Source organism: Cinclus cinclus, chromosome 8, assembly GCF_963662255.1.
Source record: "Cinclus cinclus chromosome 8, bCinCin1.1, whole genome shotgun sequence".
Taxonomy (NCBI): Eukaryota; Metazoa; Chordata; class Aves; order Passeriformes; family Cinclidae; genus Cinclus; species Cinclus cinclus.
In genome coordinates, this window is record NC_085053.1 from 21219856 (window position 1) to 21240323 (window position 20468).

The 20468-nt window shown below is 43.5% G+C and overlaps 1 protein-coding gene and 2 non-coding genes across 3 annotated transcripts; all 3 read right to left on the reverse strand.

Moving 5' to 3' along the window:
* Positions 1-275: 275 nt before the first annotated feature.
* On the reverse strand, positions 276-17338 carry KIF2C (kinesin family member 2C). Its single transcript, XM_062497300.1, has 20 exons — positions 17220-17338; positions 17008-17102; positions 15225-15326; positions 14957-15005; positions 12214-12333; positions 10949-11049; positions 10601-10696; positions 9638-9692; positions 9391-9553; positions 9029-9119; positions 7333-7396; positions 6145-6236; positions 5744-5886; positions 4119-4323; positions 3576-3686; positions 3022-3089; positions 1749-1822; positions 1530-1684; positions 1046-1172; positions 276-855 (listed from the first exon to the last, which is right to left on the reverse strand). Exons 1-20 carry the CDS (start codon positions 17281-17283, stop codon positions 779-781), a joined length of 2052 nt encoding a protein of 683 aa, XP_062353284.1. The 5' UTR covers positions 17284-17338; the 3' UTR covers positions 276-778.
* Positions 17339-17791: 453 nt separating this feature from the next.
* Positions 17792-17906, reverse strand: LOC134047062 (U5 spliceosomal RNA). Its single transcript, XR_009933412.1, has one exon. It is a non-coding gene; the product is annotated as a U5 spliceosomal RNA (small nuclear RNA).
* A 1615-nt stretch (positions 17907-19521) lies between these two features.
* Positions 19522-19636, reverse strand: LOC134047063 (U5 spliceosomal RNA). The gene has a single exon (XR_009933413.1). It is a non-coding gene; the product is annotated as a U5 spliceosomal RNA (small nuclear RNA).
* Between the last annotated feature and the right edge of the window lie 832 nt (positions 19637-20468).

Sequence of the window (20468 nt, forward strand, 5' to 3'; positions counted from 1 at the left end):
CAGCAGATGGCTTACAACTGTTCCTCCCCTAACCTCCTTCCCAGGGGAAGGGTCTGCAGGGCAATCTGGACCCAGGCTGCACACAAGGGCCATGGCAGCAGATAGCTACACCTAAAGCCAGCTTTCCCCATTAGGGGATCCCAGCAGCATCTCAAAATTGAGACAAAATGTATTCTGAGTGACTTTTATATAAACATTACAAGTATAAAGACTTTGAAAAGAACCTTCATCCAAGAAATCAGCTTCCCTACCAATAACCAAGCCAGCCAGTCTTTAGGAGGTGTTAAACTTTACCAAAATCAGCAAGAAATATTTTTATAGGACAGATAAGACAATGAGATTCAACTACATTTATTTATTCAATTTCTTAAAAATACTGTTTTTTACAGTCATACTCCATTTTTGTTCCAGAAAAGCAAAACTTGCAACAGTTTTGCAATGTTTCAAGCACATCTGGAAAAGGTTATGTACTATACATGTCTTTAGTTCTCTCAGGGGAGACCATCATCACTAGCAAAGGGCCAAATGCCAGATACCTCAGGCAGAGACTACTGACTCTCAGACCCCCTACCCAAGCCTTGCAGTGGATGCATTTTAGCACTTTGCTGAGTACCCTGATACAGGCCATGAAGAAAAAGGCTGCTGTGTTCACTGCCCTTGGGCACGTGACCTGCAGAAACCCTACCACATTTAAAACGGTGATACAAACCACTGACGAACATGCAAGACAAGACAAGTGCATGCAAGACTGCTTGTGAACCAAGTTTTGCTGTAATGACTAAGGCCTCCGCCGGCTTATCTGCTTGCTGGCTTGCTCCTCCAGTTGCATAGCAGTCCCCAGGGCATCCAGTGTTTCTGTAAAGAAAAGTAAGAGCAACTGGGTGACTCATCTGGAAGCTGAACTCTCCAGCCCAGCTGCTGCTCTCAGCAGACCTCAGAGCCATACAGACTGGGTGCTCGAGCTCCCACAGGTATGCTGGTGTTACTTTCAGGTCTTTGGAAAAGCATTAGTGACAGTGCTAGTCAGATACAGGCTCTAACATACCTCTGACACCAAGGAAATTTCTTGAGCTATCCTCTATGAAGTACTTAGCTCTGCCCACAAAGGTCTCAAGATCATAATCTGGTTTCTCTGTGATTCCCAAGAGGTAGTCAAGTTCAGTAGTCATTCTCTGTATTTACAAGGATAACAATGATAAGAAATGGACTTTCTGGAAATTAAATTAGTTTCTTCAAGTCTGGCAGTCTAATCAACAGCTGAGCTTCTACAGACCAAGAGCAGTTAGTGGTCATTAGGAGCAAGTAGAGGTTGCTATTTGGAAGGGAAGGGGAAGTGGCAAAAGCACTGGAATCCCCCAGCTTAACCAGTTTAGCCAGAAAATACGGGAAAAAGTTGGCAGTGAGGAAAAAGTAACACCACTGGGACACCATCTTGCATTGCTGCCTCCCCAGTAGCACTTGGCTCAGACAAAGCAAGCTGCTGTCAATATACAGAAGGTGGCCTGGGCTGGGTTTGCTTATCCCCGTACCTGTCTCAGTTCTCTGAGCTGTTCTACAACCTTCTCCTCCCATTCACTAATTTGAGTCATAGCCTCTCGATAGCTGAACATGTGGGGAGAGAGTTCTTCCTCCTCGTCCTTGGAGAGCTGCAAAAAACAGCCAGGTAAGAACAAGTTGTCCCCAGCTTTGAGTTCTGTTTAGCTCACTGCACACACGTACATTGAATTGAAGATCTGAGCATTCTGTACTGGTCTCAGCCTCCTCAGTCTCCATCTGACTCTGAGTTTCACTACCTCCATCATGAGGGCTAAGCTCTTTCACTCTGCAACAAGAAGATTTGTCACTCAAATTCATCTTCCATTAGTTTATTAGCTACAGCATCACAAAGCAGCTACTGCAATGAATCAGTGCTCAGCAAAAAAACAATCAGTTGCACTTTAAAAGCTGCACATTTACCATCCCCAGAACAGGCTTATGTGGGCAGAAACCCCTGAATACTGTGGGAAGGAAAGCCAGGAGATATTTGCATTACGGAAACTTTCCTGTCTGGGCATGCAGGAGCCACTCTGGTAGTTACACTTGCATCACTTGAGCTGGGACTGAAATCTCTTCACAGCAGGTGGTACATACACCTTGTACATAGTCCCTTAGGTGTATGTGCATGTGTGTGACTATGCTATATTAAATATATTATGAAGGTTGTCTTAGATTCTTAAGTCTGCTAAGTATTTTTAAGAAAATCAGGCCTGGAAGTGAGTTACTGTTGTGCTTCTATAAAATCTTATGTTAAATTATTTAATTTAGACTGTGGCTTAAGTGCAGTTAAAATCTTTGGGCCTAAACCATTGGTCAGGTTCAGGGCCATGTTTGACAAGGGGGTCACATGAACCTTGTGACCCAAGGGGAGGGTGACCTTTACGCCTTTCCATCCTTCCCCTTTTTCTTTTTCCACCCTTTCCTATTTCTCCATTCCCCAGGCTTCCAGATAGATAATTTAAAGATTGTTTTAGTTTTAAATTTATTGATTTTAGTCAATTTTCTTCTCTGTGTGCTTTAACCACCTAGTAAGTAGTAGAGTGAACCTTGCTAACCAAGTTTGTCTTTCATTTAATTTTAAACCTGCTTTTGCTGCTACCTTTGTCAGTGATTCTTTGAGTGTACTAAAACACTCATTCATGACACACATTCTTAGCAAGTCCTTACAGATGGGTCACAAAGTACTACAAAAAGGCATGAAGGTAACCATTCAGGACAGGGTAAACTCCCTACAAGAACCAGGGCAGTCTGAAGTGTCGCATGAGAGGAGACATTACTCATGGTTTTACATCATCTATTATGTCTCGCACAGAACACCCAGGTTAGTTTCATATGACAGCTCTAAGATACTTTGTTCCTAACAACCATACTCCAGGTTGCCAATACAAAAAATACAAGAGAACTTGATGTTCCAAAGGTCAGAGTAAAGCAGCTAAAATGCCTTTTACAATAAGATTACAATCCCCAGGTCAGAAAGGCCATTACCTGTCAGCGTATCTCAGTGTGTTTAAGGTGTACTCACACGAACTCATGCCTGGAGAAATCATTGCTATCTGCAAACACAAAAGGAACCTTAGTGACTCCTATCTGACTTTTGCTTATTGGTCTCACCACACAGCTGGGACATTTGAGGACAAAGGGCTGGAGTTGAGACAACCAAGTCCATTTTTCTTTATGGATTCCATGGGACATGCCAGCATTCCTGTATCCAACATTCTGCTCTCTTTGTGTGCACCTGCTGTGCTTCACCATCCACACAAAGCAAAGCCCTTTGAGAGCACACCAAGCTTGTAGATTCACTGTATTAAAAAGACTTCTACTGGAACTGGGCATAACTCGCCAATTTATTATCTCGCTCACCGTGGGCAAGTTTCCATGAGGAAAAGGTTTTTTTTTTTTTTTTTTTTTTTTGTTTGTTTGTTTTATTTTAAAAAATCTAAATCTTTTGGACTTAAAAACCCCCTTGGCTCCAGAGGAACATACAGCTATTTGGTTGAATTACAGAACTTAAGCCCTGTGTTTGACATGTGCATACTCACCATGCAGGTCCTTGAGTTTGCTCCTATGAAAGAGTCTCTTAGCACCTGTGTTAGCTTGCTCTCCCGAAACGGGGTATGAGACTTGTTCTGCCCTAAAGCTCGGATGCACTCCTACAAAAAGACAAGTCTTGTGAATGCAGTATTGGCATCTCTCTTCACCAATTGCTGGTAAACCCAACAGGCTCAAGAATGGTCACATGTATTGCTCTAAGTTCTTAATAATCTTTAAAGTAAACTCCAGGTGGCTGACTGTCACAGGACAGTATGTATTAGCCATCACATGTCACAAACCCCCCTCCAAAAAAAAAAAGTCAACTTCAATGAAGCTTGAAATAGCTATACCACTATGCAGCCTGACAAGATTGCACTAGTTTCCTGGAAACATTCTAAATGGAAGTATACTTTTTTAAGGTTGCTCACATCCTAAACTAGTACTTTTTTGGTTGCTTTTTCCTTGTACTGGAAAGAAACAGAACAGACAACCCCAGAGTTGAACAAAATCCACATGTGGATTATCACTCTACTCCAGGAGCTGTAGCTCACCTTCAAAGCCAGCAAGCTCTTATTGATTTCAGCACCTTCCATCCGCGTCTGCCGATCAGCACTAGATGTGTCTGCACCCCTTTCATTTCCTGCCAGATCCACCAAGGAAAATTTGCCAATCATTTGTCCTCTTCGGCGCAGTATGATTTGGAAGCAGGCATGTGACCGTGAAGAGCTGGCATTTGCAAAAGTCTGCCCGGAAGTCCTACAGCAAAGATGCAAACAAGCCTTAGAAATGTGTCAAGGAAGACAACAGGTCCTGACAGCTCTAGATAAGACCTGTAGCCATCCAATTAACCTTCTAGGGTTTATCCCACACATTAATACTTCAAGTTTGTGTGAATTATGGAATTCCTTCTGATATAACAGAACTACTTGTGAAAAATACAAACCTGCACCCTGATTATAGAAATCTAAGACTATTTAAGCTGCCTGGTTCAACTCAGCCAGCCTACATTGGAATGCCTTTCTGAGTGCTAAAGCCTCACATGCACTTGAGCTGGAAATCACACCTTCAGCACACCACATGTCATTTTCCTAATGCATCTGCCATTATACAGTAAGCTTAGCCAAGCTCCCCACTAAACAGCATTAGCTGTGCTAGGACATTACAATCATGGTAAATCCCTTTCTCCAGACAAGCTAGCTTGGCACTTGACCTCTGCTGTGCAGCTGCACCTGCCCCATCACTGCAAGGCACAGAGTGACATCTTTTAATCTAAATCTCCCTGTGACCTTCACTATCATTTATTCCCTGAGAATGCTGGCAGGTTCACTGTTCCACCTTCAACACTGCTACTGGGGAAAAAAAGAGGGAACGGCCTGAAATATAAAAACAGTTCACAACTAAATTGCCAGCCCAAAAGGATGCACAGAATGATGAATAAGCTTTTAGGATGTGGATATTTGCCCACACAGTGCAGTACAGAAGCCAAGGAGATCTCATTTGCCTATGAACACTTCCACAGCAGTTGCAACTTCACTGAAGCAGGTAACACTTGGTAATACAGATTTTAGCTCCCAATTAAAGATAACAGTATGATGGCAGAGCTGCCCCTATCACAACCTTTCCTGCCAGGATGATGCACCAAGCCTGCAGCTTTCCCTCGGCACCTGCATTCAAGGATTCTTTAGACAAGCTTCCAGAACAACATGCAGTATTTTTGTTGCCATTGGAATATCTCATCTGGCCTGCAGTTAAGCCAAACCATTTTCGCAACTATGGGCCATACCAGGTGCCATTTCTTGATCTTACAAGCCCACAGGGAGCTTCTTGTATTCCTATGAACTAGCCAATCCTTCCAGAAAGCACCAAGGCAGCCATCTCCTCATGTGAATAGTTTCCCTTATCAGAGTTCCATGAGGACATAAGAACAAGGAGCTCCGATGTTTTCTATGGAAGGCAAGTTGAACCCATCCCTTCTAGTCCTTTGTTGTATAACCACTTTCTGGTATTCATGCAGAGGTGCTGCTCAGTGCCTTTACTGGAAACAGTTTTAACATCTGTTAAAAACTTCTGTTCAGCTTTTGCTTAAATCCCAAAGCACCAGCTACAGGCATCATGTGTGTTTTTCTAAACAGAGATGCAACAGGACATGACTGCTGTAAGTTTTAAGTCACCAAACCTGCAGGCACTGCCAGTCGTGATCATTTTGATGACATCCTCAGCACAGCCAACTGGTCTTTCTTGGAGACCAACGACCTGGACCTGTTGCTTGCCATCCTCCAAGACTCGAAGCTTGGCCTTCTTATTCAAGAGGTCAAACACCTATTTTTAGGCAGAAAGATTGAAGCAAACCTGAACAAGGACTCTTGTGTAAATATTTTTCCCTGTCTTTATACAAAGCATCTTTATATATCAAGATGCTGTCTTTAAACAGCATCTTTAATGTAGACTTCAAATTCAATTCAAAATACAGCAATAAAACCAGAATACGTAGAACTATAGAAAGTGTTGACTCAGGTACTTATGAAATATTCAACCAAAGAAATAAGGTAAAGATTTAAAAATTTTAAAAAGTCTTACTTTTCCATTGTATATTTCAAAGAAAGTCACATACACATCCAGATTCTGATTCCTGTACCTGGGCTGGTTTAGGAGGAGGAAGACATCTCGTGCTAGCAAGGAAAGACAGAAGTTTACGTAACTGGTTACCACTTTTATCTGCTTTCAAACACTGCACAGCTATAAGGCAGTGTCTAGCACTGAATGACAGTTGTTCAAACAAATGCTAATGATAAGTGCTGTGCTACCATCTGGAGAACAGATTCAGCAGCATTCTTACCCAGGGACTGAAAGCAGGGAAATACAGGAGTTTCAACTGCTAATGCTACCCCAACAGACAACAATCCTTGCTGCTCTGAGGGAACACTGGGGTCCTCTATTGTTTTGGACAGGCCTGGAAAAATTATGTGTTTGTGTTTCAAGTGCATCTTGCAGAAAGTCTAGAAAACATGCATCCCTGAACATCTGCATTTCAGAGGTTTAGAGACAATATATCAGATTAGTTGACCCAGTGACTGGATCCAGTGCGGTTTTTCACAATTAGGCTCCAGACTTCGAAGCTGAACTGAAAAGCAAAGACTTTTTCAGGGCCAGTCACAACTATTTTTCAGAGATCAGACAATAGTTGTTCCTGGTTCAGCTGCCTTGCTCCTGACTAGGTTCACAGTGTCTTTCTAAAGGGAAGGTAAAGGCCAGGTTTCATGATACTTTCAAGGCATTATATCAAGGAGGGGCTTCTGAGCATCTGTTCTCTGAAATAATTTCGGACATGCTGGGGTTTTTTTTGCAGTTAAGTCTTAGAGGAAGAAACAATACATACAACCTTTTACATAAGTTTTATATGACAAATGGGTATAGTTGTGTTGTATTCAGATACCTGAGACAAAAGCAAAGCAAAAGAATGAAAATTAAATGGTTCTGCCCAGCTAATGCCTAATTAGAAAATGTGTCATTTCTTTGTACCAGAAACAAGTATCTTCTGGTGAGTTCAGTATGGATGTAGACATTTACAGGCTAGAGGAAAAAATATTTTGTGAAATGAATGAAAGAAATACCTCAGTCAAACACTAGCTCTTATTATTGAAAACACAAATACTTTCTGTATCTTCTACTGGACATGTTTAAAATAACCACACAAAACTAGACCTTACCTAGTTAAGAAAAACAAGCATTAATTTGATTTTTGTCTCTATAGAAGAATCAACTTACAGGCAAAAGCATATATGCCCTTTGAGGCATTCTGGGTTCTCCCAGAGAAGTCTCCACCCATAGTCTGTGAAGAGAAAAGCCCAGAGGTCAGGTATGGCACCAACAAGTCAGCCTATCTGATCTTAGTTCCAAAAACAGACTAGGAAGTTTCCATAGATAAGCCCCAATGCCAGCAAGATTACTGGAATGCAGTGCCAAATTAGTTTGCAGCTTCCCTATCAGTTCAGAAAGAAGATGTGGCCTACACAAAGCAGTGCACCTGGTAAGGCTCTGGGGTGCAGAGCCAAAGCAGTTGTTCCTCCAAGGAAACTGCTTCAACAGTGCAACCAAACAGCCTCTAGTCAGAAGAGAAAACACTATTTTGTTAGGATCTAGGCTGAATAACATTTTTGCAGCTACTTGCAAAAGTTAACAAGGTATGAAAATACAAATTTAGAGCAGACAACACCTTTAACCCCTTTTGCCAAAGGAGTTTGGCCATTTTTAATCACAACAAAATTTTCAGTTAATGCTATCCTAGTGACTTGCTCTACCACTTACTTACAACACAGCTCAATCCCACGACATATCCTCAATCTACCAGAGTTTAATGTGCAGCACTCCAGTCTCAAGATACAGCTGTTGTCCCTGCACTATTTCTTCCCTAGGACTGGGAAGGGAAAGTAACTCCACCTATGATTTTAGTGCATCACAGCTGTATTCCTGTAATGATGCTCAGGTAAGCAGGTTTCTCTGCCCTTTCCAGTACAATGAATGCAGCCTGTGTTCAAGCTTCTATAGAGCTCCATATTTTTATCTGGATTACTGGAAAAGATTTACAGCTCACTACATAGCATTAAAGATAAGAGGTCCTAGCCTAAAACTTGCCTCTAACACTGAATAACAGCAATGACTGTCTGAGTACTCAAAGCAGTGCAGTAGCCCAGTCCAGTGCAGATCATTGGTTTGAGGCAAATGCTTCTTATAGAACAGGACAGCACATTTGACTCCACTGTCATACTGTGAGGATTTTTCCCCATAGTTCCCAAAAGAAGAAAGTTAAACACAACACAGCTGTTGAAAATTTAGAGCCAGCTTTCTCTTTTTAGACAAAATAATTTTCACAACTCCTGAAGCTAACACTGTTAGACTGGAAGGAGTGGTTAGAAAGGAAACATGCTAACCCACCCAATTCACAAACAATACCAGATCACTTATAAGTATGATTCAAGATTCTTATTCCTATATAATTGCGGAATTCTTTGGAGTGCCTCCAGACTCAAAGCACAGGATAGACAGTAGCCTTTGTCACAGATGCAGGTTAATAGCCTCACTTTACAAACAAGTCGAGTTAAACAGCAACAGGCATTTGAAGCAAGGAATAGCCATAACTAAAACTGACATATCAGGGCATCCTAAATCTTTGAAAAGCCAGCTTTTCTTTTTTCTCTAAAGAGAAAAAAAAGCTATTTCTTATTTCTAATTCTTTTTTCTAAATCTTTTGAAAAGCCAGTACCAATTTTCCTCATAACCTCAAAGGAAACCCACTAATAACTAAAGCTACAGAAAAAGAGTTAACATCTTACAAAGTATTAGCTTTAGGACAATAAAACCAAGATCCAAGCTTCTTACACAACCCTGCTCATGCTCAAACATCAGGGAGCTTTGAATTACTTTGTCAAAGCTAGAAAATTTAAGACCTTGGAGAAAAACTTACATGTGTCTTGCCACTGCCTGTCTGGCCATATGCAAAGCACGTCGCCTTCCCACCCTCAAAGATGGTCTCTACAAGAGGTCTAGCAGTGAATCTGAATATTCAAAAGATAAATAGTTAAAGCAAATATTTCATACACTGCTTCATAATCAGTTTTAACAAGAAACTAAAACAAAAAAAATCAAATCCTTAGGCAATCAGCAAGATTATGCCAAAAATAAGCCTTAAGACTTTTCAGTCCTTTGGCTTCCTCCAAAAAGGATTCTAATACTTACTTCAAGTAACAGCTTCTTTAAGCTTAGATGCCATCTAGCCATAGCTCCACACTTATCTGAAAGTCATTTCCAGTAAGCAGCAAGCATTACCTGTATACCATTTCATTTGAAGAAGTTTCATCAAATGAAAAATCAAATCTAAATGTTTGGGTTTCAAGGTATTTTGTTAGGTCCACTTTCTGCTTTGGCTCATGCACCATCAGGACACACTTGCTCGGAACAGTAACAACATCACATTCCTTTTTCAGAAGTTCTGTTGACAGAAAAGACCCCCAGTTTTAATGAAAATGAACAAAAGTCAAACTGTTTAAGACAGCTTTTTGGTCAGTGCACTCACCGTGCCGATTGAGAGGGCGCTTTCTCACACAGACACAAATCCTGTGCTCTTCTATCTGAAGGAAAAGCAAGAGAATAATTACTTATTTCCCAGTTACACACACTCTCTATTACAGAGAGATCTGATGGTCCCTCACATCCATTTTTCTATATGCTGATCAGAGTTGCTTCTGAGCCAACCCACTCATGGAGGGATGTCAGTCTTAAAGTGCATTCAGTGCAAAAGCAACACTACAAATAATTTACCTTTATGCAGCATTCTCCAACATACAAGATGGAAATACTTTCCAGCAAAATTTGTTATACCAATACTGAAGCTATGGTACAATAATTAATCAGGAAAATTAATATTTCTATTTACCCTAGAGGTTCTTAGTGACTTGGAGTTCTTTATTGATGCAGCAACTTGAGCTATTTGTGCAACACAGCTACATATCAGATGAGTTGGGAAGTGCATATGCCATTGGGTGAGACGGAAGGCAAAGGTCACAAGCTTTTCTCCTGTCACAATGACATGTGCACAGCGTTTTTTTTCATGGCTGAGGGTACTGACCAAGCCAGGGGTCTCTAGGTTTCAAACTCTACTTTTGCTCCTCCACTTTTTAACCTATTTGAAATCACTTAACATATTACTTATATTAGCATGTTCTGCAGTAAGTCAGACCATTTCAAATTATACCTATTCCTACAACAATAGCTGTGCCACTTACAAACTGATGACCACACATTACTGCATGATAATTATTGAACAGGCTCTTCAGTAGTGACATAAGTAAAACAAGACAGCTTAGCCCTAAATAGGGAAGGCAAGTGACCTCACAGATATCAACTTCCTCTAGCTCAGAATATGCTCTGAGGATTTCCAAGAGACAGTGATGCACCAACTGATTGAAGCAAACGTTTTCAGCACAAAATTGAGAAGTCTGTCTACAGGCTGCGGTTAGTAGCCTCAGTATTTACTTACTGGATCACTTATAGATATTGGCTGGCATTTTAAAGTTGCTCTGAATTCACTGATCATACGTGCAAACTCCCAGTTTGGACAGGTGCTGTCAAACTCCTGCATGGAAAAACCATGGATGTGAATGTAATTGATCTGTTACAGCAAAAAAGGCCCCAGAGCCTATTAAACAAGCAGCTGTATGCAATTCATAGCAGTTTACAAGATCCACAACTTTCTAAAACCAGAATCAATCCATCCTTATGCACAGCTTTCTAAGAACAAAGTCTGTCCAAAATGTTTTGGTTTCAATTATTGTAGTATAGGGTCCTATAGAATTTCCCCTTACAGGCATATTGTAGAGTACTCCACCTGCGCTCGTTTTAGCCTGATTTCACTAATTTGAGCTCTCTTTTCTTCTCTCTTGTTTTTCATCTTCTCCATCTCTTTCACAATGTTAGATCTTCTTCGAACTAGATTAAATGAAAACAGTTTCTTAGGTTAAAATTTCATACATAGATTTTAAGTACAAGACATATTTCAACTTTTCTAGGTTGCTGACAGACTAGTTCATACAGTAATATCATCTTCAGAAGGATGGCTATTAATTTTGTAGCAGTTCATTCCCAAAGCAGATCTATCACAAACTGCCTTGGAAGTCATACTACCACCCTAAGGCAAAGGCAGCATTTCTGAGGCAATATCACTGTAACAGAATTACACATCTGTAATAAAAAATGATCAAGATACTCTGCCTTGCTGCCAAAGTCACCTTTTCAAAGCTTTAGTCTCTGAGTACACAAAGCAGCAATCACATAGTGATTCACTGCTGACTGATGAGTCAGTCTTCATCTACTGCTCCCTGGTACCTGGGCTCTCTGAAGAGCTTGTTCTAGCAGCAGGCAGGTGATTCTCTGTATTTCCATTTACACTTGGCAGTGAGGCTTCTGGAACACAACCCAGCCCGCTACCCATGGTTCGGCCAGCTGCAGAAGGAAGCCAGACCAAAACCAATAATTAGATTGCAAAGATCAAGAATAATTTTGCAATTTGTAAAGCCTCAGACCACAGGCATTTCTCAACTCCTGCAGCAAGAGAAAAAACAAAAACAACCTGTGGTAAACTTTTAAGTCCTTTGCCAATCACCAGCTTTTATGCAATGCTGCAAATTAAGACCAAACCAACTAGACAAGAATTTGGTATCAAGCCTCTTATTTCAGTATTTTTGTAGAACTTCATTTGCAAGGCATGCCCTCAGCTATTCATAGGGTAGCCTAGCAAAATAAATAACTACAATTTTGTAATCCAAGGAGGGCCAAGTTCTTGCTTTACTCAACCAGTATACGTAAAACTACTACCAGTATAGTTACAGGATGTGTTGTCAACAGTGCTAAGGCACAGCCCTCTGGCTAAGAAAATACATCATTATGCACAACATTGTTTCCAAAGTCCTTTGGAAAACACTTCAGGTTGGAGCCCGGGATATTTGTATAGTGGCAGACCTCTAGGTCTCTCATTTTAATCTATGAAAGAGTTCAGGTTGCTCTCCCACTGGGATTTGCAGTTTGAATAACAAAATGCACACAAAGTGAAAATTGTTTCACATTAAGAATTCACTGGGATGTTTCTCCACTTACCAGGATTTGATGAATGTCTTCTGGTTTGCAAAGAAGTGCAGGGATCTACTGCCATCTCATCTTCCTGGAGGCTGCATTGGGATTCTGTGATAGCAGACATCCTGGAACGGCCACGTACAGCTTTGGAAACAGGAATCCAGGGACACTCAGACACTTGAAATTAATCAATTGCTTACAAAGTACAGAGCAGTAGAGAACAAGGTGTGGTTATAAGGATCTTTTCCATTATCAAAGTGCAGGACAAAGCAACACAAGTGGGTGAAAAGCAGTCAATAAACCCACCACTACAGAAAAGCAAACAGGTCATTCCAGATTTGCTATTACAGTGAATTTCTTTCAGATCCCACTAAGGATTCATGTAAGGATATAATAGTTCCAGCACCTTAACACCTAATACCTAGGAAGGAAGAAGTTTCAAGTCAGAACATTAAATCCTCTAAAGCTTCACACTTACAGGGCTGTATGAATTAACCCCTTTGATGGTAACAAGGGTACAGCACTCTGGCAACTGGCCATGGGCAGCACTTGCCCACCCGCCATGAGGGCACCCACACAAAGACCATGTGTCATGCACAGTAGGCTGGGAGCCTCATGGCACTACATTCAACTAAAAGACCCTCTATAACCACAACAGCAAGTCTTTGAAAAAGGTCCCTTTGTAGGCAGGTTCCATTTTCACATGCCAAGTTATTTCTTTCACGGAGATCAAGACCTTTACAAAGCTCCCTAGGGGAAGAATTGGAATGTTTACCTCAATAGATTTGTTAAAAAAAAAAAAAAAAAAAAAAAAAAAAAAAAAGTGTGATATGCAAGCTGGAACTCCCTTCACCTCTCAGGGCTAGCAATTATTAGAATTTATCCAGAAAGAATCACTGTTATTTCAAAGGACACCAGATCTGTTGGAGACCAAGGGTTCGGTTCAATTCTGAATCAAAGTCCTTCGAAACATACCCAAACTGCATTGGTCTTGTTAACTCTAACTTGAATCTTCTGCTCATGTGCAGAGACATTAGATGTGACTGCCACAATTTCAGAAACAAAAAGCATCAATTTCAATATACTCAGAAAGGGCATTTTATTCCATTTTCTCTTGTCCCACATGCCCAGACATGATCTCATCTCACACTCTGCAGCACTGTTTCTATAAATGCTGGTGCTTCTAAATGGGCAGAATAACTCCATCTAAATGGGTTTAAGTGATCCTTGTATGCGAGGACACTCAGCATCCTCAAAAATTCCTATTGATTCATGGGATTGAGGCAATACCTATTTCTTAATTCTGAAAGCACTGCTTCTGCTTCTTTCCTGAATAAGATGGAGACAGACACCTGCTGATCTTCTTTAATTTGTTTAGTCTAAGAACAAGTCTGAAGCCAATGTTAGCTTTATGATTGGTGCAGTGCAGTTTGCAACAGGATAGATGCTCTGACACTCCTGGGGTTTAGCTAGTTATAACAACAGAAATTACTTGATGAATACTGAAAACACTGCTACTCTTAAGCCCTGAGCAGGTCTTCAGAGACAAGACTGTGCCAGTAGGACAGGAAACATTTTAGATACACAATTAGATTCTATACTTCAGGAGATCTGTGACCTCCACAAGGACGTCTTTCCATCAGTGACTGGATTAACACACCTTGTGTTTTCCAGCTGGCTATCCAGTTCTATTAACAGACCTATATATAGATAGTCATGACTTTACCACATCATTTTGCTTGTCAGTTCAAAATTTATGGAGTCCTCTGAATTTGAGAAAAATCAGGATACTCTATTACAGAACAAATTCTTACACATTAGGATTCTTGGACAACTCCTGCCTCTCTGATGCCAGAGAATTTGTACTGTTGTCTTCTGGGACTAGCTTCCCTATCTTGCATTGCATGCAACAGAAGAGGCCAGACAAGCCCAGATGTTTTGTTTACAGCTCAATCAAATGGAGAAGCATAAGTTTTGGCTAATTACACACTTAAGAGAATCATCAAATTAGTAAACATCCAACCTCAGCATCATACAGTGTATTAGAAATAGGTCTGCAATGCTGCCATTTGCAATTAAAAAAGCCTAAAGAGACAGCTAACAAATCTAAGAGAAGGTAGAAAAATGGGCCTTTTCTAACTCCTGACACCTCAGGAAGAACAATTGCCTAGCAATCCCACACTGACATCTCTATTTACTCTTCTGGCTTTGCTCAACACATTGTACTGACGTGCAATCAGGGAGCTGGGCACACCAGCTAGCACTTTGAATGCCTGCTCTGAAATACCTGCAAGCATAAAGCTCTGCTTATTGTCTAAGGAGACTGCTTGATGAGGAGACATACATTTGTCACCACTATTTCTTTCTTGTCCTTTCCATTCTCATGCTAACACTTTTAATAACTACCACTTAACTTCTGTTGTTTGTGGCATTTGCAAAGCTCCATACAGAACTTTAAAACCCACTGCAACAGCAGCTGCCTAGTGATATTTAAAGCAGGGAATAACTACAGCAATACTGCAGAAGAGAACACCTCAACAAACCCCAGCTCACAGGGGCAGGACAGCAACCTGTTAAGCTCCTGCCCGAAGGAGCCCAAAACATTAGTATGAGACAGTATCCTCTTTGTTAGTAGTGCCTGAATGATCAGCCTTATGATGCACTAAAGTACAATATTATGGCTACAGAAAGACCAGCACAGTTCCACAAGGGCATAACAGAGGAAAAGAAAAAAAAAAATAAAAAACAGAACAAAACATTTTCTCACCCTCCCGTGGAGCAGGAATTTTTGAAAGGGTTGCTCTACGCTTCTGTTTCTGAAAAACAAGGAATGCTGTAAGCAATTAGAGTAAGCAGCAAACACCTAGCACTGCTCTTCAGGGCAACATTGATACAGCAAGAATTTCTGACCAAAGCCTAACTATGAGACAGAAAAGACAAGTTAGAGATCTCAACTTCAAGATTAAAAGTATAACATATAACAGGATCTACGCATCTGTACCTTAGAATAAACTAAACTAGTTTAAAGCCCTTACCTGTGAAGTTACATTGTCTTGCAAAGGAACATTCTCTTTTACATCAGCAGGGGGTAGCTGCAATAATTCAGGATTTACTGCAATCACATCGCCAATATCAACCTGCAAGAGCAAAGGCAGGATTTTACACAACAGAATACTGCTGGTACCACTTAGGGTTTGATTTTTTTCTAATCTGGACTTTCAGTGAAGGCAAATAAACTTGATCCACTGCCTGCCAAATGCTATGTTGAAATTGCTTAGAAGAGCAAAACAGTAGTTCCCATTCCATTTGAACAGCCTGGTACATCTAAATACACGAGACAAAATGTGCTAGTTAAGCCATTTACCCTCATCTGCCAAACACCACACAGCTCTGCAGGTGCCATAGAGCACTTCTGAAGAGAAGGGCAAAGCCCATTTGGCATCCCCTGCTCTAATCTCCCACTACTAATCTTAGTAAATCTCAGCAGCTCTGTGACTTCTGTGCTAGGAGAGCATTAAGTGTTTACTGAAATAAATGTCAAAGAACTGCTTAGACTCTGGGAAATAAAGGATTCAGCATTTAATCCATAACTTAATTCACCTGCATCTTCACTTGCTACTGTAAACAATTTTACCTGGGGTCAGCTATCACTTCCTGCCTGTCCCTCATGTGAAATCATAATCCTGCCTTCACCTCATCGTGGGGCACCTGGCAAAGGCAGGGATAGGGCAGGCTTGAGCACAAATATCACAACCCAGTTTCTGTTACGTTTTTCAAAATTATCCCTGCTGGAGAGATTGAAAACACCTGTACACACAAATTCCAGCAGCTTAGAATTGACCTAACAAGGTAACACAAGCACCACCAGGATTAAATAAAAGGACACAAAAAACAGAAGAAAGCAAGTAGGTGAAGCTCTCTAAAATGTGGAAATAAACCTTTCTAGCATAAAAAGGGTAATCTACAAAGTCAAATTCATATGGAATTGGTTAGCTGCTAATTGGAAAGTGAATTAGCTCAGAAACAGGCATGTGGACAATAGAAGTGTGTATAAGCACATGTACAGTGTATTTACATTAGCACATAAAAAAATGCTGGATTTTTAAGTATCTTCCTAAAGATTTAGCATCTTAACAGATACCTGCAATTTAGCTAACAATTACATCTCAGTCTGTATTTCTTATATTTGAAGGCAGCAGGCACATGCACACAGTAAGAGTTGGTTTCAAACAACCAGCCAATGGCAACTTTTAAGGTTTCCAGTGAAATCCAGAGTCTGCACATTCCTAGAGACACCAGAATGACAAGTACATTCGCTGAGTGTCAGACTTTTTTAAGCGTCAGGATTTAAGCTGCATCACCTTCAAATGCCCCTCTCTCCTATCCCATGTTACACTATATTTATTTCATATTAGTACAGAGATTCAGGAAACCAAACCCAGCCCTGTTAACATAATACCTTATTAGTAATGGATTTTAAGGAAAGCCTGAAAGCCATAACAAGACATGGAAAGCCAACAAACAGCCCACAGAGCTGGAAAACTGGAAACTTTGAATCAGTCAACAGTACCAGAGGCCCAACACCTCCTTGATCCCTCTGAAAGGCAAAGAGAGCAGCTTTGGCACGGCAGCTCTCACACCTTACCTTGGTACACCTAGAGCACTGCTTTCATTACGTAAAACCCAAGGAGAGTACAGAGCGAGTTGCAGCAGCCCAGGGGCAGAACAGAAGAGCCGCTCCTGACGAGCCTCGGGCTTCCCGGGGCTCATCCCGCCGGAGCCCGGGGGAGGATGGGGCCGCGAGCAGCCGTCACTCACCTCCTTGCCTTTGGTGGCGCCACTCTCAGCCCACTCCACAGTCACGCAGGAGAGCTCCAGGTTCACTACCTTCACGGTTGCCTTATGAATTAAGCCTAGAAAAAGCCAGCGTTGAGCGCACAGCCGCCCGCCCTACGCCACCAGGATTCCCGCAGGCGGCGGCGGCCAGGCCCCTGCAGACAACCCCCCAACACACACACCCAAGTCCTTACCGTTACTCCGCTGGATGTTAATAACGGCGCCAGGATAGACATTACGGTAGAGGCGGGAGTCCATGGCACGAGCACAAGGACAGGAACCACGTCCAGCCCCAGCAGCGAAACACCCGCCCGGCAACCGCCGCCGGTTTAAACCCCGCGCGCTGGCGTGCCGCGGGGGCTGCCGGGAGCCGCCGCGGGACTACATCTCCCGGCAGGCCGTGAGAGGGCCTGTCCGTGGGAGGGTCTGTCGGGAGATGTAGTCCTGGGGGGTGGATAAGAGCGCTGCTCCCGGGGAAGGCAGGGCGGGACTGCTGGCCTTGCTGCGTAAGTGCGGCTTGGGGCGGCCAGAGGCACCGCTCCCGGGAATGGCCGCGGGAAGCTCCCGCTGCTGCCTAGCAGGACAAGCTCGGGGCCGGCGGGATGTGGAAGTGTGGCTGCATGCCGGGCGAATAATCGGGCAAAGGCCACAACTGGTGGCATCGATCAGCATAAAAGTGCTTCCACCGACCAAAACCTAAACGCCCACCAAAACCTAACGACCACGTCAGAAAAACTTCCATCTGTTTTTAAACCACATCAGAGATAGCTCCACCGAAATGGAGCCTCTAAAAATTTCTCGACACTCGTGCCTGTTCCTCTCCACGGAAATCTTTAGTAAAAGGCGAAAGATTTATACGATCTGAAGAGAAACCAGAGTATGAAAACACTCTCCTCCCCGACATGCCCGGTGTCTGTTCCACGCTCCACAAGTCAGGGCGACTCTCGCTTCACCCTCCCCAGCATCCCCGGCCCTGCCCTGGGCGTTGCGCACTCCGGACAGCCCCCACCACGGCCCGGCCGGGAAAGTGGCCGCAGTGCCGGACAGCAGCGGGGCCGGACACCGCGGGGCACTCTGGGTATGCAAATCAAGCCGGTAACGGGGGGGGGCGGAGTCGGCTTCAGCGGGGATCGTGGGTTCCCGTCGTGGTTCAACCCTAGCTGGGCACCGTGGAGCCCCTCGTTCACTGCCCCCACCCCACGGGAAGGGTAGAAGTGAGAAACTCATGGGTTGAGACTAGAGAGTTTAATAATTAAAGCAAAACAGTATTAAATTTAAAATAGTAAGGAAAATAGAATAGACTCACAGAATGGTCTGCATTGGAAGGGACCTTAAAGATCATCTTGTTCCCACCCCGGTGCCATGAGTAGGCACACCTCTTCCTGGACTACATTGCTCAAAGCCCTATCCAACCTGGTCTTGAGCACTTTCCAGGGATAGGGCAGTCACAACTTCCCTAGGCAACCTGTTCCAGTGCCTCGCTACCCTCACAGTAAAGAATTCCTTTCTAATATTCAGTCTAAATCTCTCCTCTTTTAATTTTAAAACGTTCCTTCTTGCACTATCACTACATGCCTTTGTAAAAAGTCATTATATCATTTTTTTTCATAGGCCCCCTTTAAGTATTGGAAGGCCTAAATAAGATCTCTCCAAAGTATTTTCTTTTCCAGGCTCAACAACCCCAGCTGTCTCAGACTGCCTTCACAGGAGGAAGGCTCCAGCCCTCTGATCATCTTCAGAGCCTCCTCTGGACGTGCTCCAACGTATCCATGTCTTTCCTGTACTGGGGACCAGACAGCTGGATTCAGCAGTAAGAGAGCACAGTTTCCTTCCCTGACCTGCTGCCCAGGATGCAGTTGGTTTTTTGGGGGGGCTGCAACTGCTCACTCTTGGTCATGTCCACTTTTTCACCCATAAGAGCCCCCACTTCCTTTCTAGCAGGGCTTCTCTCAGGGAGTTCTCCAGCCTGTGTTCTCCAGTTCTTCTCGTGTCTGGGATTGTCCAGATCCAGAGGCAGCACGGGGCACTTGGACTTGTTGAACTTCATGAGGTTCTTCTGGATTCAGGTGTTCCAGGTCCCCCTGGATGGCAGCCAGGGGTCTCTCCCCCCCTCTTCAGGTCTCTCCCCCACATCACTCACCTTGCAAGCTGGCTGTGGATGCACACCTTCCCCCGTCTGTGTCATTGATAAAGATGTTAAGAACTCCCGCCAGTCCCAAGACACCGCCCTGAAGCACAGCATTTGTCACCTGTCTGCACCTGGATATAACGTCAGTGCACACAGCACCCTGGCTGCACCCATCCAGATAATCCCCAAAATCGGCCAGTGAAATCTGCACACAGATAATCGTGGAGGACCCATTAACACTTTTAGAACGCTATACACGCCGTAGCCAATTACGCCCATCTCACTTTCTACTGCAGACATCCACCTTGCTAACTCTAAACCCCCCTCTACGCACACATCTGCATCTGTTTTTAAACCACATCAGGGATAGCTCCACCGAAATGGAGCCTCTAAAAATTTCTCGACACTCGTGCCTGTTCCTCTCCACGGAAATCTTTAGTAAAAGGCGAAAGATTTATACGATCTGAAGAGAAACCAGAGTATGAAAACACTCTCCTCCCCGACATGCCCGGTGTCTGTTCCACGCTCCACAAGTCAGGGCGACCCTCGCTTCACCCTCCCCAGCATCCCCGGCCCTGCCCTGGGCGGTGCGCACTCCGGACGGCCCCACCACGGCCCGGCCGGGAAAGCGGCCGCAGTGCCGGACAGCAGCGGGGCCGGACACCGCCCGGACCGCGGGGCACTCTGGGTATGCAAATCAAGCCGGTAACGGGGGGGCGGAGTCGGCTTCAGCGGGGATCGTGGGTTCCCGTCGTGGTTCAACCCCAGCTGGGTACCGTGGATGCCCAGGATGCAGTTGGTTTTTGGGGGGGGCTGCAACTGCTCACTCTTGGTCATGTCCACTTTTTTACCCATAAGAGCCCCCACTTCCTTTCTAGCAGGGCTTCTCTCAGGGAGTTCTCCAGCCTGTGTTCTCCAGTTCTTCTCGTGTCTGGGATTGTCCAGATCCAGAAGCAGCACGGGGCACTTGGACTTGTTGAACTTCATGAGGTTCTTCTGGATTCAGGTGTTCCAGGTCCCCCTGGATGGCAGCCAGGGGTCTCTCCCCCCCTCTTCAGGTCTCTCCCCCACATCACTCACCTTGCAAGCTGGCTGTGGATGCACTCCTTCCCCCGTCTGTGTCATTGATAAAGATGTTAAGAACTCCCGCCAGTCCCAAGACACCGCCCTGAAGCACAGCATTTGTCACCTGTCTGCACCTGGATATAACGTCAGTGCACACAGCACCCTGGCTGCACCCATCCAGATAATCCCCAAAATCGGCCAGTGAAATCTGCACACAAGTCATGGAAGTTGCCACTAACACTTTTAAAAC